The 27,224-nt window shown below is 41.1% G+C and overlaps 1 protein-coding gene across 1 annotated transcript in view; it reads right to left on the reverse strand.

Annotated features, from left to right (window-relative positions):
* The window catches only part of Lyrm4 (LYR motif containing 4), a 109,681-nt gene that overhangs the window by 77,169 nt on the left and 5,288 nt on the right, over nt 1–27,224 (reverse strand). Inside the window, exon 2 of the mRNA XM_051170048.1 lies at nt 11,715–11,835. Within this exon, the coding sequence (XP_051026005.1) occupies nt 11,715–11,835 (121 nt within the window). The remainder of the gene's footprint in view (nt 1–11,714; nt 11,836–27,224) is intronic.

Genomic DNA, 27,224 nt, shown 5'->3' on the forward strand with positions numbered 1-27,224 from the left:
CACACACGAAAATATTTATGGCAATATTATAATTGGAAGAAACCCACAGAAACTAAATAAATATTCAACATTCTAGGGACAGAGTAAACAAATCATGGGAAGCTAAAAATGAAATACTGGAAACCATTAAAAAACATGAGTCAAAAGAAAATTGAGTCATATGAAAAATGTTCACCTTATGTTAGATAAAAATAGCTTTAATAAACCCAGCATCAGGTTATCTTCACACAGGGCTAGAAAAGAGGAGCGGTGCTCTTTCTGTTCACTGTAGTGCTGCAAGCAGGTTCAGCGGTATCACAGGCAGCTCAGTGAAGCAGAGTCCTTGTGACACGGCTGACCCACAGACCTCTTTGAACACTAACTCTAAGGTCAGGCTCTGAAATGGCCAGATCATGAGTTATGTTCAACCACAAACAAGGAGTAAAACAACCTGAGAAGTGCAACTGATTGTAAGTTAGGATTGATTCTTGTTAAAAGTGGATTCTACTATGGCACGCAGAAGTTGGTGATAAGAGAATGAAAAAAACCAACCTTTTGTAGCCACTAATGAAATCAACTCAGTTTGCATATACAGTGAAAACCACTGACTGAAAAGCTGTTGGGGCTATATTTATTTAAAAAAAAAAAAAGATTTTTTTTTTCCTTTGTTTGGTTTTTCAAGCCAGAGTTTCTCTGTGTAGTCCTGGCTGTCCTGGACTCACTTTGTAGTCCAGGCTGGCCTCGAACGCACGGAGATCCGCCTGCCTCTGCCTCCCTGAGTGCTGGGATTATAGGTGTATACCACTGTGACTGGCTAGATTATATCTTAATTAAAGAGAAATAGGATTTTTACAATGGAATTATCTGGCTAAGTTCATTCTAACAAATGACCAAACTAAGTATGAAGTACTAATAGTACAAAGGACATGATGGGCTTCCTGATGTCAAGCAATCGGAAGAATACCATATAACCTATGCAGATTTCTTGACAAGGATATAATTATGAGCATGCACTAGAGAACAACCTGACAAACTCAGATGGGAGAACACTCTAACATTCCACCGTCATAAAAGTTAGTAAAAACTGCAGAATTCCATTTTGAGGAATAAGAGACTTCACTACAAAGTGCAATGCTCAACTCTTGAATGGATTCTCTCAATTAGAAGCAAACAGAACCTTATGTCCACAACAGGAACACAGATTGATCTTTCTAATACCTAGGTGTCTCTTTTGGGTTTGGTTAAGCTTGTCTTAACGGATCACACATCTACTCAGATGGCCCTGATTTGAACCCAAGTCCTATAAAGTCACTGACGCTGGGCAAGCCAGTTAAAGAAACAGGGCCTGCTTAGTTTTCACCCCTTTTAACAGCCCCTGTTTTTTGTTTGAGCAGAAGCCTCTGCACAGTGTGTCACTCTCAGAGAGGAACATTTGCATTCACCAGGACAAGATCCTGAACCTTGTGGAAGGACTGTGTTGATCAGGAAATAGCTACTTAAATCAGCATGACTGGCTCTTTAGCTTATGGCCCTTGGGCAACACTGGCTCAATTTTCTGTCTTGCTGCAAGGTTCCTTCTTTCACATGCAAAATATTCCTCAGAAAAACAACTTACAACACATCAATATTGGCAGAAGCGTAAGCCCTAATGTCTGAAGTTATCTGTACATTTGATTTATTGTAGACGTTTCACTGTTATAACCTGGTAATTAGGAAATATTGATAAATGCAAACATATTATTGATGTCAATTAAAAAAGCACAAGATTGACGAGGTTCCCAAAGTGCTCTGGCAGCAGCAGTTAGAGAGTAATGCCCATCAATACACATCCAGTCACCACCAATGCAGAGAAATTAGGCTGCCAGGAAACAACGCTCTCACTTTACAAGTGAGGGTATTCAGAGGAGCAGCGAGTAAAGAGGAAGCTCTATCAGAACTTCAACTGAAGCCCTACTCAGAGACAACCAGCACATAGTAGGGTTTCAGGACAAGGCAGGCAGGGAAATTATTTGAGTAAAGAGAACCAAGGATGAAGTCCCAAAGAGTAGATACAGTCAATGTTATCAGAGTTAGACAGAAGAATAGGATTCACAATCTAATTGGATGATAGTAAGGAGGCCTATGCCTTTCTTGTAGCAGTTGACTTTGTATAGGAAAGCAGCTAGCTTTCAAAAACCTGTATGTACATACTGACTGACACCCACTGTGCTGAAGAACTCCATGAAGCAGTACAAGAAGGCACACTGTCCCATCCATCTTGGAAGACCATTCTCTTTCATCAGTACTAGGGAATACCACCAGAGAGAGATTCTCATCTGGAGTTGGAGGCTGAATCATCCCATGGTATTTTCCCACCACATTTTCTCTTTTAAGCACTGTAAAGTTAGCAAGGGAAGGGGTTTATATTACAGAATGAGCTTATAGAAAACAAGAAGGTCAGGCTCAAGGTTTATGTTGTACCCGGAGTCTTACCTTAACCTTCCTTAGATGTTTCAAAAGCAGCCTTCTAATTCAACTCTGTATGTCTATGCAATAAAGCTATATATTATTCTATATATACATCATGCCCACTCATACACAGTAGGATGACTACAATATAAACTACAGGTCTTAATGAATGCTTAAGAGATTGTGGCAAAATTGGACCCCTTACACACTGTTCATGGCGATACACAATGGTATAGCCATTTAGAGAACATGGCAGTCCTTCTCAAAGTAAAGTCCTGACCACTCCACTCTTAAGTACTTGCTGAAAAGTAATGACAGTCTATAGTTAGAGATTTCCTCTCTGAAACTTGTACAAAGATGTTTAAGAAAGAGGTATTTGAGAGAGAGTGAGAGAGAGAACTGAAGAGTGAATAAAATTATAGCAGAGTATGACCCAGTAACAAGGTAAACAAAGTACTGAAATATGGTACAACATGGATTGATCCTGAAAATATATTATGTGAAAGGAGCTAGTCACAGGCATAAGCCACAGGCAACGTCCTGCTTGCCCCTTCTTTTCCTTCCTTCCTTTCTTTCTTCCTCCTCCTCTTTTTGGTAAACTGACACAGGCTAGAGTTATCTGTAAAGAGGAACCTCGACTGAGACAAAGTCTGCATCAGACTGTCTATAGGAAAACATGTAGGACATTTTCTTTCTTTTTTTCATAAGATTTATTTATTTATTAAGTATATAGTGTTCTCCCTGCATATATGCCTGCACACCAGAAGAGGACACTAGCTCTCATTATAGATGGTTGTGAGCCCCATGTCATTGCTGGGAATTGAACTCAGGACCTTTGGAAGAGCAGCCAGTGCTCTTAACCTCTGAGCCATCTCTCCAGGCCTGGACATTTTCTTTTGATGATTGATATGAGAGGGCTCAATCACTAAGAGCTGTGCCATTCCTGTGCAGGCAGTCCTGGGGTGTGTAAGATATCAGGCTGAGCAAGCCATGGGGTGCAAGCCAGTAAACAGCATCCCTCCATGGCCTCTGTTTCAGCTCCCACCTCCAGGTTCCTGCCCTTACTTCCTTAGATGATGGCCTGTGACATGGAACTGTCACCTTTCCCGCACAAGCTGCTGTTGGCCATGGTCTTTATTACAGTGAGAATATGCAGAATGATAGTCAGGTAGGGCTATTGGACAGTGGCCTGGGTAGAAATAGGAGTCATTGCTACAGGTGTGGTGTTTCTTCTGGAGGTGGTAAAAGTGTTCTAATGGTGGTGATGAAGGCACAGTACTGTCACTATACTAAAAGCCATGAATTTTTGCATTGCTCTTTGCTGCTTGCTCCATTCCTTCATTGGCTTCACAGATACACAGGCAAAACTCATCTGACCCAATAGAAATTCTACCTGGGCTAGTAAGTGCTCAGGAAATGAGTGTCCCTTGCACCAGAGGCCATCATCTCCCTGCCACCATAGGAGAGACCACAAACAAGACGGAAGCCTTTCTTTGCTCTCCCTAAAATGTTCCCATGTTTCATAACAAAGCTAGCTTTAGCCTTGCTTTCATGATTGGACAAGCCAAGCAGGGAGGCATGAAAAGCGTCCCAGTGAAGGCAACTTCAGCCATCACATCTCAGGAAAAGCACAGTTGGAGCTGTAACCTTAGATCTGTGAGGACATTACAGCAAACACTTCTCAAATAAGATAGCTGAACATGTTCAGAATGTGGTTTTCATATTATTTTTTCGGGTGGGGTAGTTTTTAAAGAAAGGACAAGGGAGCCTGGTCTATAGAAATCAAACTGTCTTTGAGCTCCAGAGGGTAACTGCTACCTTCCAATATGACTCTAAATGAGCACATAGGAAAAGTAAACACCTACATACCAACTCTCATTTTTAGAGCCTTGCTGGCCTTATGTTAGGACAAGGCCACCTAAAGTGTGAGTTTTTGAAGAGCTGTGGCAAAGTGAGAATTGTGTGCAAGTGTTAGTCCCTTTCTCTTAAAGAGTCACCTTTCCTCTCTTAGATGTCAGGGTAACTATGTCTGGCTCATAAGGCTATCCTTATAAGAAACCAACACAATGTACCCCAAGAGCTCTGGGTGGTCTCCATGACTACAGTGGTACAAGGAAGCACTTCAGACACCCCCCCCCCCACTTTATGGACAAGGTACAGTGGTAGATCCTAAAGTACATGACTTCACTGAGATTCTTGCCTATGAGTCTGCTGTACTTACCTCTGATTACTTACTATCTGTTCAAAGACCATAGACCACCAGGAACCATGGCTCTGATGACTATGTGGGTAGCAGATGGATGGACACCATAATAAAAAATCATCCATCTAGTCAGAGCTCTATCTCTATGGAATGTGCTAAAGAACTACTAGGAGAAGGCAGGTTTATTTTAGACGAGAAAGGGAACCTTGCACACAGGCAGGTTACAAGCAGATGAGAAGTACATCCTTTACAGGGGTGCTGACTGGAAAGACAGTTGCCTCAGACTTCAGGGTGAAGTGGGAACTCCTACAGAAAGCAGGGAGGAGGAATTAGTCTAAACTCTCACTAAAGAGATTTTTTTTTATATCTTCAGAGCAGCTATATATTGAACAAACAGGAAAAAAAAAAAAAAAAAAAAAAAGCAATGTTCTATATAGGCCAAGCTATAAAACTAAGCAGTCCTTCTTATTGCTCTGTTTTCTTAAACGTCAACAGGGGACTGAAGAATACTTCATTCATACTGAAAAGCTCCATCTACCCAAAAGATTCAGGGTTCACTTTGGGTGCAATTCTGCTCACTGTATATAAATTCATGTTGCATTTGTGAGGCTTCTTATTGAAGTCCAAGACAGAGTACGGCCATCTCCTCTGCTGCTGACTGCTTTATTATCACTTTTTACGTGAAGATTGATCCTTGGAGCTAATCTCAGTTGATCTATCTAGGCATAGGGAAAAGTGTTGCCAGGATAGGATTTTTAAAAAGATTAATTTTTATTTTATGTGTATAGATATTTTCCCTATATTTATGTCTGTACCATGTGCATGCCTGGTACCCACATGGGTCAGAAGAGGGCCCTCTTGGGTTCCCTGGCAGTTAAGTTACAGATGTTTGAACCTCTATGGGGGTGCTGGAAATAGAACCTGAGCCTTCTGTTAGAGCAGTCAATGCTTTTAATAGCTAAGACATTTCTTTATCCCTCGGGATAGAATTTTAAGCTTTGTCTCTGTACTATTAAATGAAGGAATGGAAAAGATCTAGATCTGAGAAGAACTCTAATAAAAAAGCGGTTCTATAAGGTTCTTATGGACCTCACAATCCATTTCAATCTGTTTCCAAAGAGCTTATCAATTGTGTGGCAGGCAGTCGATAAGCATGAAGGAAAGACAGCATCATATGAAATTGCAAAATACAAAAAAAAAAAAAAGAAAAAAAAAAAGAAAAAAAAAAGAAGACCGAGGTAGCAGATGTGTTAAATATAGTTGAGAAGCCAGCTATGGTACAGGGACAAGAAAAAACAAGATGAAACCAGTACTGACATTCAGGAGGGGCTTGAAAAAACATTTTAATCTTCCTCTTTCCTGCAAACTACATTGTTCTTTAATTGCTGTTTCATTTTCTGGCAAGAAAACAGTCTGGTCATATCTACTCTGGTCCTGCTAAGACTCTTCTCAGGAATAGAAGAAAGCTAACAGCAGAGGAACTGGCAACATGAGAAGTAACCCAGCTCCCTGGTAGCAGAAGCAGTATGCCAAGACAAGATTTTGAACTTTATGATGGATAAACATTGGGGTACAACTTGGCTCACATACAGCCTAAACTCAGAAGAATTAAGTTCTTTGTGAATTATGATCAGGAAGGTCTCGACACAGATAAGTTTACTGAAAATGTATCATAGTTCCTGCAGAGAAAAAGGGGACAGATCTTTATGAGAATCATGGGAGCTGAGCACTGGAAATAGCTTTAGAAATTGGAATATAATTGTTTCATTTTTTCCCAACAAGCAGACTGAAGGCTCATAGATATAAATTCACTAGTTCACTCTTCAAATGACTTCAGCTTGCTACTCTCAAATACATGTACACGAAGCATTTAATTTTACTCTTTCTAATAAAAATTAAATGGCTGCTGCAATGTACTTTGGCTGTGTTTTTTTTTAATTTTGAAAAAACACCTAACATAAACTTTATCATTTTAACCATTTTCAAGTATATAGTTTAACAGTGTTAACTATGTTCAGATTTTTGTCAATAAGATCTCTAAAATATTTTAATTTTCTGAAATCAAATCTGTGTGCCCATTAATTTCTTCCCTTTAGGCCTGTGGTAACCATTGTTCTGTTTCTACTTCTATGACTCTGACTAGTACCACATATTGTGATCATGCAGCAGCTGTGCTTTCATATCAGGCTCACTTCACTAAACAGTCTACTCTCAGGTGTATCATGTTTAGCAGGAGCGACTCACATTCTACTTTGAGTACAGGCCACATATCTATCCATCCTGCAATAGACATTTGCGTTGCTTCTATCTTTTGACTTTTGTAGATAGTGTAAAATTCCTTCAATATATTACAAATATCCCTAATGTAGGATCAAACTTCCTTTAGTCCATTAAAGTCACAGCTAAGTATGTTTTTGAGTCAAACATTCAATGGTACTTCAGCAAAATGTATGCATGTGAAAGATATGGGGCTTACTATCTCTTCCCTGCAGAACCTAAAGTAATTCTCTTTTTTTCACAGGTGTTTTGAAGAGATGAGAATCATGAGGTAGATTTCACCTTTATTCTGTATTTCATCACCACCTTGAGTACTGGTGCAGACATCGTAGTGTCAGACAAGGACAGAGTTGTCAGTGTACCAGCAGCCCATTCAGAGTTCTGGGAACATTTCTCTTGAATGGTTATTTAGACACAGCAACAGAACAGCAAAGAAAGAACAAATACAGTTTGAAATTCATCTACTACTGCTACTCAATAATGCTCATAAATTGAGCACCTTAATTTGCTTTTAGCAGTCAGCAGACATATTTAAGTGTACACTAAGAAACACCAAGGTACTTAACCTTGTTCATGTATATGTGCAGACTAACCAATCTGACCTCCTGCATCTTTAATGTAGCACATTCTGTCTGCTCTTAACAGCTTCTGCACAGGTTTGTAACTCTAACCTTCCACTGTCTGAGCTGCACAGTTAAAGAAGAAACACTGGAGCAGAAAGTGATGACTGTTGGAAAGTTGCCACCAAGATTGCTACATGCCCAAACCCTGACATCATCTGGAACCAGAACATATTCATTTTATCTTCTTATTGTTCAGCTGCATACAGTAGTACTAATGTATTTTTTCACATTGATACTTGGGTAATAAGAGAAAGTGTTTTTCTGAAGCTAGTGGCTGAAACATCTCAGTACAGAACAGATTTCCTTTCCTGGATCAGGCTTACCTAGCCTTAGGTAAAAGGTCTGTGAAATACATTGTCTCCAACACTGCACCCTCACCAACTTTTGTTAGCAAGAGTTCTGCTAGGTGAGGACCCAGAACTGGAGAGTCACTTCACTCTAAGGACCCTTGTTGGCAGGACACAGGTAGAAAGGGACTCAAGCTTCCTCCTATGGGCACCTTGGCTTTTACTAGTTTTCATGTAGAGGTGTTAGGTACTTAGGATTTAGGTAAGCATTCCTGAACTAATGGGATGGTTTGTTGTTGTTGTTGATGAATTAGTTTTTTACAAGCTTTGAAGCAGGCGTGCTATCAGTTAGGACTTGGCTGAAAATTCCTGAAATCATGATCTATACATGTGTCTGAATGGATCTTATCAATACTGACCCCTCAGCCCAGCTATCTGACTGTTCATTACTGTGTTCTGCTCCCTACAGTCTCTTCTTCTTTCTTGCCCACAAGCATGTGGTGATAAGCTAGATACAGAACAAAGGTCAGAATCTTACTTCACAACACTTAGAAACCATTTCCTCTTTGGTGAACCCATGATCTCCATGAATGCCACAGAAAAGGCGGCCCTAAGAGCAGGAGATGCTGGAGGTGTTTTCCCACCCAGAGTAGCAAGGGCGAGTATAAGGCAAGTTATAACACACACACCTGGGGAGAGGCTGCACTAGGGAAGTGATGTTCTTACCACTGTGGGAACAAAAGGCAGGGTGACTTTTATCTACCAGTTTCTACTGAGTTGAGAGCTAATAATGTCCTTGAACTTCTCAGTTTGCTGAAGAATGAGATCTAAGCTCATGTCTTCTGGCCTTGGAAAAGCATTTAGCTTTCCTGAACCTTGAGCTTTTTTGGAGTTCCTTAAAAATTTCAGAATCTTACTGGGCTTTTGGTGACCCCATAGCATCACAGATAATTGAAATGCCAGAGGAAGCGGGCCAGAGAAGGGCGACTAGCAGACTGGGGAGCAGGTTACATCGAACAAAGTGGGGGGTTTCAGCTGGGCTTTAGAATCAGTGTATCTGATGGCTAAGCTGGTGTCCATGGCTTCTAGTTCAAAGGACTGGGAGGAATTATGGCTGAACTGGTAGACAACATGTGGGTGGCTGGAGTCCACCAGCACCAGGAGTAGAAGGGCTGTATAGGAAGGAGAGCACAGAGCCTCACGGTGATTGGTCAAGGTTCTCCTGAGAGTTCCCTGTTCCTTTCATAATTCAAGCTTTCTAAAAGGAAGTTCTAGGTGTCTTGGGGTCCAAGTTAAAAACATCACAATTTTGGTAGCACAGATCCTTTGCCTGAGATGATCTTGGGAGAAAGTGCACATTTACATTTAGTTACCAAACGCTGGGAGTTAGTTCTATGTGAGACTGTTCTTTACATGGTGGATGAGAATGGCAAATACTTCCCATGTGCTTCTGTCATTTCAGAGGCTTTTCTTATATGACTTAGTTTGATGCTTACTACAACTCCACTGTCCTCACTGATAGTTCTCAGTAGGCACTGCAGGGTTGAGAATCTTGCTCAAGGTCATATACCTGGGAGGTCAAGTCTGGACAGAATGCAGATACGTAGAAGCAGATGTGACACAGGTCAGATCCTGTCCTCAAGGGGTGTGGAACAAAACAGATAAGACTCTGAGTACCAGTATTTTAGGTACGGATGTCTGAGGAATCAGAGGCAGGTGGCCAAGGAGGAAAAGGATACTTCTTCCTGGCTGGATCCCTCTGGGAAGATGGGGGTGAAGCTAGCTGTACATCAGGACCAGCAATGGGAACAGTGTGGGTGAGGGGCATGAGAACAGTGAAGGGCCCCTGAGGATGTCATGAGAATTCAAGGTTTTATTGTCAAGATGCTTCTTTGAAGCCTCTGCAGAGAGCTCAGCAGGAGAGTGACTCAATCTCATCTTTCTTTGGAAAGAGATCATGCTGGTGTGTGAACAGAACCCAGGGGACACAGTGAGGCAACTGAGATGGCAATGACAGTGCCCAGTGCAGAGCATGGTGTGACAATCTAGTCTCCTCTCTTCCTCCAGGCCTTTGCTCTAAGGCCAGCTTATACCAGCTTATAGCAAGCTGGCTCAGCAAGTACTCTACTTTGGTAAATGTGGCTCTTGACACAAGACTTGACACAAAAGGGAAGTAAACAGGAATCAGCTGGTTGCTCAAGAATAACTGGCTTTTAAGTTTTCCGGTGCAGTGAGAAGGCTGCCTCACTCAGGCCTCTCTGAGGTGGGAATATGTGGCTCTACCAGGTTACTATGGAAACCCTGGCCGTGGAAGGAGGCAGTGTGTATCTCTCATGAGGAAAGTGCAGCCACTGGGCTGTCCTGAGGTGGGCATTTCTCCGAATGATGTAGCCTGTTTTCAGTGTATATTCACTGAGAATATTGGCTGAAGGCCACGGTCTGTCTAGTCTTTTTATTTTTTGGTTTGTTTTTTCTTCGCAGTTTTGGGGATAGAATTTAAGGGCTTTGTGCACCTTAGGCAAGTGTGCTGCCACTCAACCATGGCTCCAAGCCTGGCTTATCTTTTAGAGTAGTTTCAGCACTTCAAACCAAGAGGTAACACAGACAGTCAAAGATGACATGAGAAATGGTGGCCGAGATTACTTACAGGTCCCCTTTCTAATAGTTTGTATTCTGATCATGCTTGCCAATCTCTATTCAGAGAAACTGCCAAAGAACCAAATCTTTGTGCATCTATGTAATACACAGAGCCAAGCTGCTTATTTTCCTAAGTCCTACTGTTAGAGGATCCCATAAAACCACCCAACCACTGGAGACTGCAAAGTGCCACTGGCCTCCAGTTTTCCAAGTGACTTGTGCATTTATCTGCAGCTCTCAAGTATATGCAAATGTACAGACTGGCCTTTTCCTGTGATCCCATTACCTTGTCAGGCCAGTAGCTGATGATCATTTCCTAGGCATGCCTGAGTGTGTCTCAGTATCTCAGTTTTAATATCATTTTCTTGTTTACCTTCTATTTTGAGAAAATTGTGAAAAGAGCCAGTGAAAGACTGTATCAGATGCAATGTCAACAAAGCAGGCATCTCCTAAGGGGTGTCAGACCCAGAACACAAAAGAACTTTGGAAGCATCTGTGCTCCACACTTCATAAACAAAATTTCTATAAGAGTGAAAACAGATAAAAACAGAAATGGAGCTGTGCCAATTTGAAGAAAAATGAAATGGGAAATTTAGGGCAGAAAGCCAATCAAGAGAAGACTACGTCAATCTCTGAAACATCAACTGCTTCAGAAGATGGCCATTTCTACTACCCAGTAGCTAGGGGATGCTGCTGTATGCATGCTAGGCTCGCCTTGTGAGGGTCCAGAAAAACATGCCAGAGTCAGGGTGACCCCGGCACTGACGCAGAGCGAGACCAGTGACGCCTCGCAGGTCCACTGGAGGTCAGCATGTAAGCAGATGTGCTCTGTGCCCTGTGCCTGCATTCACATGGTAACATAGCTCATGCTTACGAGCCATTCATTCATCTTAAATTCTCATGACAAATATGATGAAAAGGAGGATGTATTTGTGCTTTGATATAATGCACATAGCCATGTATAATAAATCCTAAAAACACTTGGATTAAAAAGGTTTCCCTCCTGGAGTTTCTCACACAGAAAGCATCAACTTCAATAAAATCCAAGAGCCCAGTTTCCTAGAAGTCCAGAAAGCTGGTATTTTCCTGTAGGATGTCCTTGAATCTTCATCTTTGTATGTCTGCATTAGGAGAGAGGACAGTGCCTCACCATCCTGTGGTGTAAATCATAAACACCAAAGCAGCGATGTCCAATCAAGGAGGGAAATGTCAAAGCTGAAGACTCATAATGAAAAGCAGTCTGTCAAGGGGCCATCTTACCTGTCTGCGGATTATCTCAAGGTCTCTTTTGGCTTTATTCACCAGAGTTTGAATTTCTACAGCGTCTTTTACATTCTGATTTTCTCGGAAGGCATCTCTTATTCTCCTGACAGCATACATTCTAATGAATTCAGAGAGGGGGAAAAAAAAAAGAGAGAAAAGATGTCAGCAGGTATGAGGTTCTGCTTTTAAATGAATTTTAAAACTGCTTTCCCTTAGAATTAACAGTTGAATATTTTCCTACAGATAACCCAGTTTGATCTTTTCCTGTCTATTTCAAGATGGCTAAACAAGAAGATTTAAGAAAATAAGTCTATCTCAAACAAGTCACATACACATGGCAAACTGCTGCTGGAGTTCTCCTTAGATCACTGGCTCCTTAGAGTTATGCATGCCTGGTTTCCCCCATTAGCATGGATAATTGAACCCTTACTGAGTGCAGACAAACCATGAACTCCAAGGAAAAACAATGCATTCCATAGGCAACTACAAGGACAGTGATCAGCCTTCTAATCCCTCCCATTAGCTGACAGCTGGGTAATAAGCGGGCCCACGGCATCTCTGCTGTATTTTTTAGGACAGTGTCTCTGCTCTTCACCACACCAACTTCTCCAAAGCACTTTCTTTATGTTGATGGAAAAAGAAAAGGTACAAAATATTTTAATTCTACTTTTTTGAGACAGGGTCTTGGCAGGTAGGCCAAGCTTCCAATCCTCCTGCTATGGCCTCAGGAATATTGGGATTATAAGCATGTACCACCATACTTTCCTTAATTCTAATATATATCCTTCTTTCCTTTCTTTTTTGTTTTCTTTTCTTTTTCTTTTTTTTTCCAAGACAGGGTTTCTCTGTGTAGCCTTGGCTATCCTGGAACTCACTCCATAGACCAGCTCGCCTTGAACTCAGAGATCTGTCTGCCTCTGCCTTCTGAGTGTGCTGGGATTAAATTATGTGTCACTGTTGCCTGGCTTAATTCTAATATTTAATCCACTCACAAAACTGGTTTTCTAGTAAGAACTGATCTCCAGGTGTCACGATTTTCTTGTTTCTGGAGCTCTCAACCATCTCCTGGGTTGGGCTCTGAAGTGTTTAACAGAGAAGAAAGCTAGGTGGGTACAAGAAGCAAAGATGTGTGTGTTTTCTTTTTGCTCCTGATTGTGGATGTGATGTGACTAGCTGCTTGAGCTCCTGCCTTGACATTTTCTGCAGGGGAGAGATTCTTAACTCTTTCTATTGTCTAGCTTATTGGTTCATCCTTTCATATCTTTGAGTCTAGCCCTGTTGTAAACCTCTTGACATGGTCATCTGTTTACATCTGGGAATTAAGTCTCACAATTCACCAGGCCTTAATCTCTACAGCAATCCCAGTGAATAGAGTTCCAGGTTTTTGTGATTATCACAGGTTTTAGGTGGGTATGGGCTGCATACATTTATTACCAGTACTCAGGACACTAAGGCCCAAGTAACTTAGTGAGAAATACATAGAAAAAAAAAAATAGCTCCTAGAATGAGGCAAAGGAACATAACCTGTGAATGTTGAGGGTGAGTAAACCAAATTGCTTAGGTGATGAAAGTTACAATGGAAGGGACTGTCCCAGAGTTGAGTGTAAACTTTAGCTGAGGAGACTCACTGAGATTTAACAACTAGAGGACAATGCTAAGATATCTACTTATCCACCCCAACTCCAAGGTTGGAGAAGACAATACTTTTAAAGGAGAAATAACTCTAAGCAGATGGTAGTGGATGGGGCAGATATGTGGTCAGATGTGCATTTTCTAATCCTCAAAGTAAAAGGCTGCTTCTCACATGTGACAGTTCAAAAGGATAACAAAGCATTAATAACTCACAATACAGCACCAACCACGATGTATACAAGACCTGATTTGCCTTTTCTTGTTCAATCTTCACACACTGTGACTCAGAGAGATTTGACCTAGTATGTGGCAGTGCAGGGCTCTGAACCCAGGTGATTATCTTTCAATCCTAAGCTATACCACCTGAGGTTAACAAACTATCCAATATTTGATAAGTGCCTGGCTTAAGCCAGCCAAGCTGTTACTCAATTGAAAAAGCATTATAAAAACCACCTCTGGCACAGAATAGCTCAAAAAGGTCATCTTATCTCCCAACACCATCAAGTGTTCCTACAAACAGTTCAAGTGCTGAGCCTGTCTTACAGAAAGACAAGTGGCTGAGAGCCTTGGAGGGAACGAGCTGTTGATATAAACACCAAGAGTAAGTGAAATAATTTAGTTTAATTGTTTCCAAAGGAAGCAGCGAGAACTGAAGGTTGCAGAGCAAGGTTGTTAGACTACAACAAGAAAACACACTTTGGAAACTAATGCAAAGTTTCCCAGTTTGAGGGTAGCCATAAATAAAACCTACTATACTTTGTTGTTCAAAATTCTCTGTTTTCCATTGTCCAGAAATCACAGTCAAATGGGTTATCGAGGCCTCTGGACCACCTGGGCATCTCTCCCGTTCCTTCTAGCTCCTTCTGTATAGACAAATCACCAGCCATGTGGAAAGACACACCTTTTCCTCAGTTTTTTCCTCAAGGTGAGAGCTAGCTTTGTGTACATAAAGTGTTCTTTTGCTAGAGTTTTGGTTTTTGGTTTTTTTGTTTTGCAAACTCCATTCATTTCTAAAGATCTAAGTCAATTGGAAACAAATACAAGAGAGGATTAATATATTACTCCAATAAACACCACATATTAAGCCAAGAAAAAAGAGAAAAGTCATGGTAAATCAGTGACTAAGAAGTATAGAATAGTACAGGAAGGTACACAGAGACTCACTTTAGAAAGACAAAGCTGTATGAATAGCCCAGCCCCAGACATCATTCGAGAAACATACAAATGAAGCACCTCTTCTCTGGTCTTCAGTTAACATATTTAGAAAAAGCCAAGGAACTGGTCACCCTGCTGGTGGGAACATGAGCTGGAGCTACAGCATAATAGTGGGCAATAATACTCCTCAAGTTTAAGTTGCAAAATCCACCTTTGGTGACCTATCCCACGGAAGCAACCTAGAAAAAGTTGTCTGTAGAACACTCATCACAGATATATCTGTATTACAAATAGGTACAAAAAATCCATGTTCAACATTGAAGAAGTGGCTACACAAACTCAGACACTATACTTCTGAGATAAATATTTTCAAAAGAAGTCACAGGTCTAAAAAGTGTGAAGTGAAAACTTGCTCCTTCCCAGTTTGGCCCCTCAGGCAACTAGCTCTTTACATGCAGAGTCAATGCTAGGTTTCTTATGCAGCTTCACAGAGATCTGCGATCCCAGAGACACTACTAACACTAGGACAACAGGTACTATTTCCAGTGAGTTTCCAAAAACAGGACTTCAGAGCTCAGGTGAGCTATAGGCTGGTGGTGAGTCTAATTTACTGACACAAAGTGTGTGGTAACCACAGGGCCAGGAGAAGTTTCCCATTGAAGCCAATAGATAGATGCCAGAGAGAGCCCTGGAGATGACCTATCAATATAGAAGAACAGAAATGGGAGAATTTATAAAAAGGTGAGAAGGCAATCAGGAAAGCTAAAATGATGCACCCGAGATAAGGTAATATTTCCAGAGAATGTATGAGATAATTTCTGAGAATTGCAACAGCGACATCCATAGGAGTAACACCATCACAACTTAGCAAAGAGAGTACCAAAAGCCATAATGCTGGAAGCACATAGGAACAATTATTAGAACTAGGAAGAAATTCACAACGCAATTAAAAATGATTTTAATAATAAAAATATAATATGTAAAATCTTTGGAATGTAGTCAAAGCCATACTTCCATGAAAATTAATGGCTTCAATATCTTTATTAATAAAATGCTAAATTCAACAAATTAAACACTTCCTTACGTTCCAGAAAAACAAAATAGTAGAGTCAATGTGATAACATAGAAAATATTGTATTTAAAATTAGAAGATTAAAATAAAAGGTCAAGTGAAATTAGCTAAGACAGATAAGGTTTTTTTTTTTTTTAATAATGCTATACTATCTGGCTTATATATCAGGAAAAACAATTACAAGAAGAAAGTAAAGAAGTTTGGATGTTGAAAAATGATTTTCAGAATCAGTGTGACTACACTTCAGAACTTGCTAAGAAAGAGAAAGGGTTGTTGAGGATGGCAAGTGTGTTCATAGGTGAACACAGGAAGAATACAGCTGCATAGCAAACTTGATGCAGTTTTGACATCAGATGTAACAATACGACAAAGAAGAGACTCCAATACTCAATAGATGGAGCTATAAATACTTCCCTACGACAGCCATTCAGCTTCCTTTGTAGGATCCAGTCCTAGCCTAAGCATTCAATAAACATGAGTAAGCAGACAAAAAGCTACATAAGTCAAAGAAACAGTAAAATTGTACAAATATTAAAGAATATGTGCAAACTAGAGTATATTTAGAATGATATAGCTTAATAATTTCCTAGAATTAGCCAGGTATGGTGGCACATGCCTATAATCCTAGCACTTGGGAGGCAGAGGCAAGCAGATCTCTGTGAGTTTGAGGCCAGCCTGGTCTACAAAGAGTCCAGGACAGCCAAGGCTACACAGAGAAACCCTGTCTCGAAAAAAAAATAAAATCCTAGAATTACAAATTTTGGGTAAGGCTCTATGAGGATGCTTGAAAATAACATTATCTTTAAAAAAAAAATTAACAGGCTAGCAGAAAGTGAGCACGCACACCATCTTGCAGCAGGTGCTCTTCTCTGTCCCTATGGGAACAGCGGAGGAACATTTCTGTCTTGGCATCTTTCACAATGCTTTCACTTAAGCTCTTCAAACTTAAAGTTCTCATTGTCATTTTGGTCTATTATCAGTCACTGACATTTTGTGGACAACAAGATTTTCCAAAATGTTAACCATGTGATCACAGTAAAGGCTACTCTTGAATTGGGTTTGCCACGCCTGCACTCAGTAATACAGACCAGGTGGAGAGGCACAGGGCCCTTTCTCATTTGCTTCAATGTTTAGACTTACAGTAGCCTGAAAGATGTAATCCCAGAGGTCATGGTTCCCCTGTCATTGGTCCCCAGAGCCCAGATTTCATTTGCAGACTCCTTCCTGTAAAGGGCCCTTATGAGGAAGTAAACACAACATTCTAGCAATTTATTTACATCTACACACATTTCTTTAGTAACTGGCTGCATTTCTTTTACAAGTATTTTGATATCAAGGCTCCATGGTCAGGAATGAGATTTCCTGCCTCCAACTCAACCCCCAAGAGAAGAGCACAGTATCAGAAAAGAAACCTTAAGTTTTCATTATGTAATATGCCTAAATATTAGGCTGTAAGATATAATTATTTATTTCAAAATTATAGTGTGAGCTAACCAACCTAAGATGTGACCTTTAAAGTATTTAAATTTTATGGAGAATAAATATGTATAGAGACTGTTCAATGAATTCTGCACTTTCCACTTTATGGGAGAAACACAGTCTAATGAGCAAAGGAAATCTCCCCTGGTCAATGAACTTGAAAATTCATTAAAATGGCCTATCAATTTGGAATGCCTTTCCTTTTATCCTTTTTGTTGCCATTAGTCACCAGCCATAGGCACTAACAATAAACGGGTAAGAAGAGAGTGTCAGTGATCTTCCAGAACTCACTGTATTATCAAGGATAATTTACAAGGTGGTAAGTTGCAGAACAACCTTCTGTAAGGCCAAATAGCTGAATAACCCAAAACAAAAGAAACCTCCAAAAGTGAAACCAGCCAACCAAACTGCAAATCTAAGCTGTACAAAATACCTCAGGGATACAGTAAGCACATCCACCTGCAGGACTGCAAAGGGTAAATAAAGGCTCCAGGCCTGGAGAATATAAAGACTAAAGAATATGGTCAAAGTCTAGCTGAGTGTCCATAGTGTCCTGGCTTTGAAAGGGCTACAGAGGACAAGCAGGGTGTCTGTTCTTTTAGCTCTTGAACACTGAGGGTGAGACTGTGCTCAATTGTAGAGCACATGCTTAGTCTACACAGGGTCCTGGGATCACTCACAAACACCCATCTAATTATCTGATTGGAGATGAAGGGCTCTCAATTTTATATGTAGATTCATGCAAAGACATCTGGATATTCACAAAAAATCTGGTGGTCATTGGATTGCTTTAAATTTGTCTATCCTTTAGAAAAGGCATCTCTGGAGTCTTGTTCAGTTCCAAGGTCCACTATCTTATAAAGACCATTGGAAGCTGGACAAGATGGTATACACATAATCCCTGTACTTGGGAAGCTGAGGTAGGAAGATACAGAACTCAAGGCCATCTAGCCTACATAGCACGACATAGTCTCAAATAAACGAAACCAAACCTAACTGACCTCTTCATCTCTTAGGGATGGGTAGGACATAACATAACATACAGGAAGATGATTATTTTTGACCTGGCTATTGTACTGTCATCTAACAGTTGCTTGCTTGCCTACTGACAACACAAAAACTATTTATGTATTTCTTGAAAGTAGGTAAAAAATACTTTATATATTTATATATATTACATATATATTACATTATCTTCATGATTTATGTATGCATCATCTAGTATGTGCTGTAGGTTAAAGTCTAATGTTACTCCTTAAACAGTTGAAGAAAACAAAGCAAATACTTGCATTAATCCCAGCACTCGGGAGGCAGAGGCAGGCGGATCGCTGTGAGTTCGAGGCCAGCCTGGTCTACAAAGTGAGTCCAGAATGGCCAAGGCTATACAGAGAAACCTTGTCTCGAAAAAACCAAAAAAAAAAAAAAAAAAAAAAAAAGAAAAGAAAAGAAAAGAAAATCTGTTACTGGGCTGGGATGTAGCTCAGCTCAGAAAGTTGCCTGCTAAGCATGCATGAAGCCATGGGCCTGATCCCCAGCTACACAAACCAGTTGTGTTGCACACCTACAATAGCAACACTTGGGAAGTAGAGGAAGAGCATCATCTTTTGATACACAGCAACTTTGAGGCTAGCATTGGCTACCAGAGACCCTACCTCAAAAACAAAGCACACAAAACACCTCTACCTTCCACAGTCAAACCACTACTGGACACCACTTGTAGCAATGGCAATTAAGTAACATTGTATGACATTTGGTAGGTATCTGCCAATGCACACAATAGTCATGGTAGGTCAAATAAAAACTGCAGTCTAGAAGTCTGATGATTAATATAGACTAAATATCCTCATTCTGCTTCAGGATTTACATTATTTATACAATGCGAAAAGAGCTTTTCTCTTTTCAGAACACATTATGTTTAAACAGGCCTGCCCATAGGCAGCTGCCGCAACCTTTTAGAAGTCTGCAGTTTGCACAGTGAGCTCCCAGGTCTACTTACCTGGGCTGCTCAGTTCTTGGAAATTATCTTAGGCTATGAATGATGTGATTTTTCAAAGGTTGTAACACTTTTTGGACACTGAGGAGCATGCGTTGTTTAGGCAGAAAACACAGAAGAAGTGACAGAGTGATGTTACAAAGAAGGCAGCTAATGTGATGCACTAAGAAAGGCAGGGGAAAAACTCACTACATTACAAAGAAAACTCCATGTTGAGCATAATAAGTAGTAAGTGGTAAAGTCTAAGGGAGTTCATTGCTCATGCCCACAAATGGATTTCAGTATTAAAACCTCAAGGAAGCTTAGGAGATGGCTCTGTTGGTAAAGTGACATGTAAACATGAGGACCTGGGATTAAATCCCAGCACCCAGACAAAAGCTGGGTTTGTTTATTAACGCTGTGCAGAGGGGATGGAGACAGCGGAACCCTTGAGGTCAATAGCTGTCTAGTCTGTCTAACCACTGAGTTCTAGGTTCAGTGATGGAGTCTGCCTCAAAATATGAGGTCAGAGGGCCAGTGAGATGGCTCAGTGGCTAACAGAGCTTGCTCTACAGGCACAAGGACCCGAGTTTGAATGCCTAGTACTTACATAACAGACGGGCATGAGCACACCTACCTGTAACCCAGCATTGTAGACTGGAAACAGGTGGTCTGAAATAGAACTGTGCCCCATAGGCTCATGTCTTTGAACACTTGGTCCCTATTTGGTGGTGTCATTTGGGAAGGTTATGGAATTGTGACATGGCCAGAAAAATTTTTACTTCTTGGTCCCTACCTCATTATATAACTATTGAGTTATACATGGCTTACTTTACATTTTCCTCCAAAATCTCAAATAAAAGTTATTAAAAAAAAAATAACAAGTTAACAAATAAAGAAACAAAACACTCCCAATAGATGGCCCACCGCAATAGCCCCTTAACTTCTATGGCATAGAACTGGAAGGTGTACAGGTCTTAGTGGCCTCTAGCACTTTATCCATAAGTTCTCAGGAATAAGGCAAAGGATTGGTCTACAGCTAATTCTAGGCTGTGATGGGCAGTTTGACAATTCTTACCCATTGCTATTTGGAACATGTCAAAATTGAATAGAGTGCTGTTTGTGGAGTACTAGAGAAAACGAGCACCATCTACACAGTGCTCTCCACACGTCAAGCTTTATCTGTGGGGTTTGTGAGAGACTTGAAGCTTGGGCTCCTGGCAAACTTACTCATTACTGTGGTATGCCACTGACCAATATCACAGGTAGCATGAAGCCACCTCTCAGACTGCCAGATAGTCATTTGCTGAATAGTCAGTCACTTTAGTTGATGAGGGACGTCATGCATGTGGGCAGTCTCAGAAAACTATCCCAGCATTTTAGTTTGTGAGATGATAAAACGATCTTTTCCCTTGTTCCTATAAAGTACCCGGGCATTAAGCGCCCCCTGGCCATGTTTATACAGAGGATGTTGGCCTTCAAAGAAAGAACTGTTAAGAGAAAGAACTGCAATTCCTATTAGCAACTGGATACTCCCATGCCGTAGTCACTAATCTATATAAACAAGCAGCATTCTCTCCTGCAGCTGCTCCTGGGAAGCTCTAAGTTAAATCTGACATAGTGTCCTGTCTTCTAAGCAGTCTGCATGCTTGCAAACCTCACTTGGGTCTTACTTTGGTTTTCCTCTCCTTATATTTTAGATGCTTTCATTTAAAACACTCATATACAATACTGATTCCTCAATTAAGAAAAACTTAATTTAGCTAAATAAACCAAGAACAAAATCACTCCAGTTTATACGAAAAGAGATAGGAGTTTCAATTTTTTCTTTGTTTTTTAGTTTTTTCTCTTAGCGTGCTAGGGAATTGAAGTCGGGGCCTCATATATGCCTCAAAAAATATTCCACTTTCTTCCCAGCCATGCAAGTTCTCACTGAGAATTTGGAACAAAACAAAATGATGGTAGGTCCAAGAAAGTTTACTCCAACATAGCAGATCTCTGTGTTAAGGTAATGGGACACTACTTAAGATGTACTCTGCTTCAGGCATGGTGGTGCACACCTTTACTCCCAGCACTCGGGAGGCAGAGGCAGATGGATCTCTGTGAGTTCAAGGTCAGCCTGGTCTACAAAGCAAGTCTAGAACAGCCAGGGCTGTTATACAGAGAAACTCTGTCTTGAAAGAAAAAAAAAAAAAAAAAAAAAGATATACTTTGAAAGGTAATCCTATAGTCATGGTATAGGATTCTTTTCTTAGAGAATTTGTGTTTAATTAAACATCAATGATTATCCAAACTCCTACACATAAGATACATAGGTTAAGTCAACAAGCAAATTTGTGAGTTCTTAAAAGAAAGTTCAAGGGCATTATAAATAATCCATATTTCATTCTACCAAGTTGACTTGTTTTCCCCCTTACATAAACAAATAATTTAAGTAAACTATTTCAGTGAGAGCAGTGAAGTGAATATAGATCTTTGAAGAACAATAAGATGTTAATGTTCTGATCCTATTTATTTGCTATAGCTTCTTTGTTTTAGGAAAGAAATTCAGATTTTGACCCAGGGTTAACCCTTAATATTCCCAGTAGCATAAAACTAACCCATTATATTTCTGAATTTTATAAACAAATTCAATATATTTCATATACACAAACAAAGCAACACCTTGGATATAAATTATCCACAGTCCCATGCTATTTACTGGAGTTGCCTTGTCTTCAGCAAGTATTCTTTTGAATATAGCCTACTCAAACTTTCTTGACAAAGCTTGGCTCTTTTGGGAAGGGCCGTGCTTCTGTTAATCCTTTATGTTTCTTTTTACAGTCAGACTGGCTATGGCGCCAGACATCCTGGCCACAGCATGGAGGATACTGACACAATCAAGAGCTGGTGCAGACTGATGAACAGAAATTGCTACAAAACCATATAAAACTGATAGGTAACAAAGGTTACCACTGTGAGCACACAAAGGCAGCCAGTAAAGGGAATATGTCTGAGACTCTATGGGAAATAAAGACCTTATTCCCCATGCAAAGCCAGGAGAAATCAATATGATTTCCAGTTTAAGCAATGAGTATCTGGACCATAAGAAATAAAACGGCCCAAGCTTGCTGAGAAGGTACAACAGATTAAGTGAGGAACAGCATTAGAGTTTTTATTTGCTCATCTTGAGATGCTAGCAACATACCCAGAAATGTCCAGAAGGATCTTAGAATGATGAGGGTGTGTGGTTCAGGAAACAAGGGTTAACGTCCAAGAATCATTAAAACACAAAGGGTGGAAACCATTGTTATTAAAGGGATTTTGGGAGAACGTGAGAAGGTAGATATGGAATACTGGGACACTCATGGTCAAAAGAAAAGAGGCAGGGGAGGAGGGGAGTCAGTAAATTGGGGTGGCCATGAGACACCTGCTGTCTTACAAGGAAGGGCCAGAAGGTGACATTATACCAAGTGAGACTAAGACAAAAGTAACATGAGAAGTCAGATTGTGGTGGAGTGAGGAGGATGAGACTAGCAAGGTAGAGGCTGGAGAGACCATTCCTTGCCAGCATCCCAACAGTATAGACCACATGTGTTTTTAAAAGGTTAGAAGCCCTTGGAGAGTAAGGCTTCACTCCAATAAAACCTGGCTTTCTGCTCTGAGGTTCCTTGGATGCTTCCTCATCCCCATAGGGATAGAAGCCAGCACAAGTGGAGAGAAGTTCTAGAGAGAAGGTAAGCACCTCAGTACAGGGTAGCTCATACTGCTGGAGCCAGTCAGGCAGAGGCTGTAGGCTGTGGTCCAGAAACACCTTTCTCCAGTGAGGTCAACAGAGCCATCAGCGGCTGCTCTTCAGAACCACACCTGGTTCTGCCAAGGCAGGCCTGGCCAGTATCCCACCACTGAACCCCTGATCCAGCACATTAACCTTCCCAGGTTAGTCTGCTTTTCTAAGTGACACACATTTACACCCATTCTTTCTCTGCTAAGGTCTGGTCTCTTATCTGTCCACTTCTTGGTCTCTCATTACAATGCAGAAATACTTTTCATTAACACTACTCCCAGCCCTCTTGCTGGTATTTTGGAATATGGCAATGTAACTAAAAGAATTTATTTCCAATGTACGAAATGCACCCTTTGTGGTAACACTGCCATAGGTTATACATACACATTTCAAAACATTTACTTAGCAACTCTTACACCAGAAGAGCAGCTGAGAACAGTATCTGTTAAGCCATCAACTATGAAATTACAGTTTTTAATTATGCTTTACCCCCCTCTCTTAAAAAGGTGAATGCAAGAAGAGGTGCTCTGGGGAGGGGAGATCTAGAACTGAAATGTCTGACAACAGTGTACTGTGGCCTGGTTCTCCCCAGAGATGAAGCTGTGAGTGGCTCTATGGTCAATATGGGTCTTAGCTCTACGATCAAGGCCAAGGCAAGGTTAAAAAGTAAAGTCATAAGCCGGGCGTGGTGGCGCACGCCTTTAATCCCAGCACTCGGGAGGCAGAGGCAGGCGGATCGCTGTGAGTTCAAGGACAGCCTGGTCTACAAAGCGAGTCTAGGACGGCCAAGGCTACATAGAGAAACCCTGTCTTGAAAAACCAAAAAAAAAAAAAAAAAAAAAAAGTAAAGTCATTTAGAAAATAACAACGGAAGAGCTTAAATTCTGCCCTGTACTTCAAAGTCAAGGGGTAGTTAAGTACGGTCAGCTCTCCACGTCTGTAAAGCTCTGTATCCAGATTCAATCATCCAGCACAAAAACTGTGTGGTTTTAGATCTGCAGAACAACATGAAGCACATGTAGTAGCATGTAAGCACCTCCAGAAGCAAGTATGAATAAATTAATAAAAGATTAAAACCAAAAACAAACAAAAGAATAATTGATGAAGCATCAAAAATTAACATGTAATACATTTATTTTCAAATGAATAAATACATATTACAAAGTAAAAAAAAAAAACTGTATGAGAATGAAACCAAGCCAAAAAAACCAAAACCAAAACAAAAACCAGAAGCGAAGTAGTGCATGGATGGAACATGTACACTTTTCTTTGTTATCCCCTCAAAACCACAGTGGCCCCAATTCTCACAGCATTATGGAATTTACTATAAAGGTCTGGAGAATTTGGGGATTTTGGTATTCAAGACAGGTCCTATACCAGTCGGCCATAGACACCTAAGGAAAACTGCACTGAAAGAGATTCACTGACACTAAACATGGCTCCAGAGCACAGCTTTTCAGATTTGTCCTCACTCCCTGAGGTACCCTGCTAGTATGCCTGTTTCACAGAGAAGCACATCCTAAGAAGCGGAGAGAGGCGGGCCTTGCATATGGAAGTGACTCAGAGAATAGACAGTAAGTGAAAAATATTTGAAACATATTTTTCTCCAGACTGACAAATGGATTTATAGAAGATTTATGAAATGAAGACAGGCTGCAGTGCAAGGGTAACTCTTCCTACTATTCTAAAAGAAGAGGGAGAAAAATAGAAGACAGAGGCAAAAAGAGCCATTAGATTAGTCCTTCCTCCCCAGGGTCAGGAGAATGCAGAGTAGCAATTCCTGTTCAAGAGGCTGCAGATTAACGCTAATTACTATGGAAATGTGACTGTGTGTGATAGCGGTGGAGGTTAGGAAACAAGAAGCAGCTTCTGCAATTCAGCTTTCTAATTAATTACAACGAGGAAGCCTATTTTTCTACACATTACCTATTAGACTAGTTCTTCTGACCTTTGAAAACTGTGCATGAAACCGACAGCAGTGTCCTGATAAAACGTGCATCATCACCAGAGGACACTGCAAAGGGCAGGAACCAGATTCAGCTCATCATCTGTGCTACCTCAGTATTTAGGGTACTTCTCCCTTGACTTCCACTTTTTACAACAGAAGGACTTTTCCAGGGAGGGAGCTGCACATGCTAAGCACATGCCCTACCACCAAACTACATTCCAGCTCCAGGAAATTATATCTAAGAAAGAATATTTCCAACACATCTTGCTTCCTGAATTTAGTCTACTTAAGGCACAAATCCTATTGTCATGGCATTTCTGCCCCTCCTTCAGGAGGCATCAAATCTAAAGGATTCAGGGAAAGGTGAGCTCAAGGGATACAAGAAGGAATGTTGAGAAAAGGGGAGTGAGACCACTGTCTAGGATAACTGGTCACGTCAGTAAGAACACAGGAAGACTAAGACCATACTCCTTATAGTGGGTGAGCGGTTCAGCGCTGGGTTCAGGTAGAGTTCTGGTAATCTCTTACTTTCAGGAAGCACGAGGCACTGAGAGAGCCACAGCGACAATGACAGTGTGATGGACAAGTTAAAAGTGGCAGTGGGAGCGAACACTGCTACTGGGCCAGGCTACGTGGGAGGCGAGTGGGCAAGGAAGAGCCTTGTCTTAGCTGGGATTGCTACTTGTACGATACAACACTACAACCATAAGCAGCTGGGGAGGAAAGGGTTTATGTCACCTTACGATTCTTAGGTCACAGTCCATCACTGAGGGGAGTTAGGGTGGGAACTCAAGGCAGAAGCCTTGAGACAGAAAATGATGCAGAAGTCATGGGGAACATGCTTGCTGGGTTCCTCCTCATGGCTTTCTCAGCATGTTTTTTACAGTACCCAGGACCAGCAGTCTAGGAGCGGAACCATCCACAGGGATTCGGGCCCTTCTATATTAATCATCAACCAAGAAATGTCCAGGAATTGGCTTTCCCATAGTCCAATCTGGTGGGGTCATTTCTTTCAGCTGATGCTCTCTCCTCTCAGATGACTCTAGTTTGTGTCAAGATGACATAAATCTAGCTAGCACAGTCCAGAACCAAGAACAGCCTGGTCATGAGCCTGAAAAAAGGCCATGGTTCTGACCATCCTTAAGTGGGAAGGGGACATGACATAAAGAAGAGAGACAGGGAGCCCAGGCCTAAGGAGGGAAGGATTTGGGACTTTATCCCCAAAGCAAGGAGAAGACCTAGAGCTATGGCTTTTTAATAAGGGAACAGAGTATAGTGTGAATATGAGGTTGCAGTGCTTCCTCTGAAAAGGTCTATTAGCAGAATTCTAAATGACGTGCAGGGACTGGCTATTGGGAACAGGCTATATAAACGGTAGGAACCAGTATATGATCACACAAAGGCAAACTCTCCGTGAGAACATGCAAAGACGTGGTTTCAACTGAAGAGCAGGAAAGGAGGCATTAGAGTGGGTTGAGAATTTTCCATGAATTAATTTCCAAAGGCTACATGGATCCTTGAAAATAAAGGGGATAGATATTGGAGTTTTGTGTTCAAATTCAAATCTTGTATATTTCTCATGAGGTCTTAGCAGAAATTCTCTGGTGTCCACACTTAGCCAAGTATACACCATACAGATGAAGAGGTTGGCAGTGCAGTTTAGCAGCCTTGCAGTGAGGAGGGCAGGCCAGAGGGCCTGGGTAGCATCATGTAGACATAACTATCTAGGTGAGAAGTCAGGATGGGATGGCTAAGGTGGTGAGCCAAGGGGAGGGGATGTGCCTGAGAAGGGTCCAGGAAGACTGTGAGCAACTGGGGCTAGGAAGGAGTCTCGGATGCAGGAATGCTCATAGTAGTTTTGTGTACAGGTCTGATATGGTAGGAGTTGCAGGAAGGACTTGCACACTAAGTCAGATGCAGAAGTGGCGGTGGTCGACAAGATAGTGGGTGGGTAGAGCACTGCTTGCAGAAGGCTGCTAGTTAAAAGGGAAGCTCTAGTGTGCTAATTAAAGCGCGGGGCTCTAGGCTACTGTTCACCCACTGGGGTTTTCCTTCCTCCCCAGGTCAAGCTCAGGGCCAATAAACAGGCAGTGAAAGCTTCACTATGTCCTTCCGTTTTCAACCTGGATGCACAGCACAGTGCTGCAACAGCTCTATCTGTTCTGTCAAGAGAAAGGATCAGCCCTTCCATACTCCACACCACTCGAGCGCTCAGTAACAACCTGCTAAACTAATAAAAGATGACTGGATAGTACTGGGATACGTGAATGTGCTTGCCTTCAATCTGTCTGGAGGGAAATACTGCCTCATTTAATTTTGCATTTTGTTTAGTCAAAGGTAAAGATAATTTTAGGTGAGACAATTCTGCTTACAGAAGTGGTTTTTGGTAGAGCAGGATGATTTTTAGCCATTGGATGTAGGGGGGAGAAAATAATGTAAGGAAAATGGTGGTTTGGATAGACCAAAAAAAAAAAAAAAAAAGT

This window comes from Acomys russatus, chromosome 3 (assembly GCF_903995435.1).
Source record: "Acomys russatus chromosome 3, mAcoRus1.1, whole genome shotgun sequence".
NCBI classification, from domain to species: domain Eukaryota; kingdom Metazoa; phylum Chordata; class Mammalia; order Rodentia; family Muridae; genus Acomys; species Acomys russatus.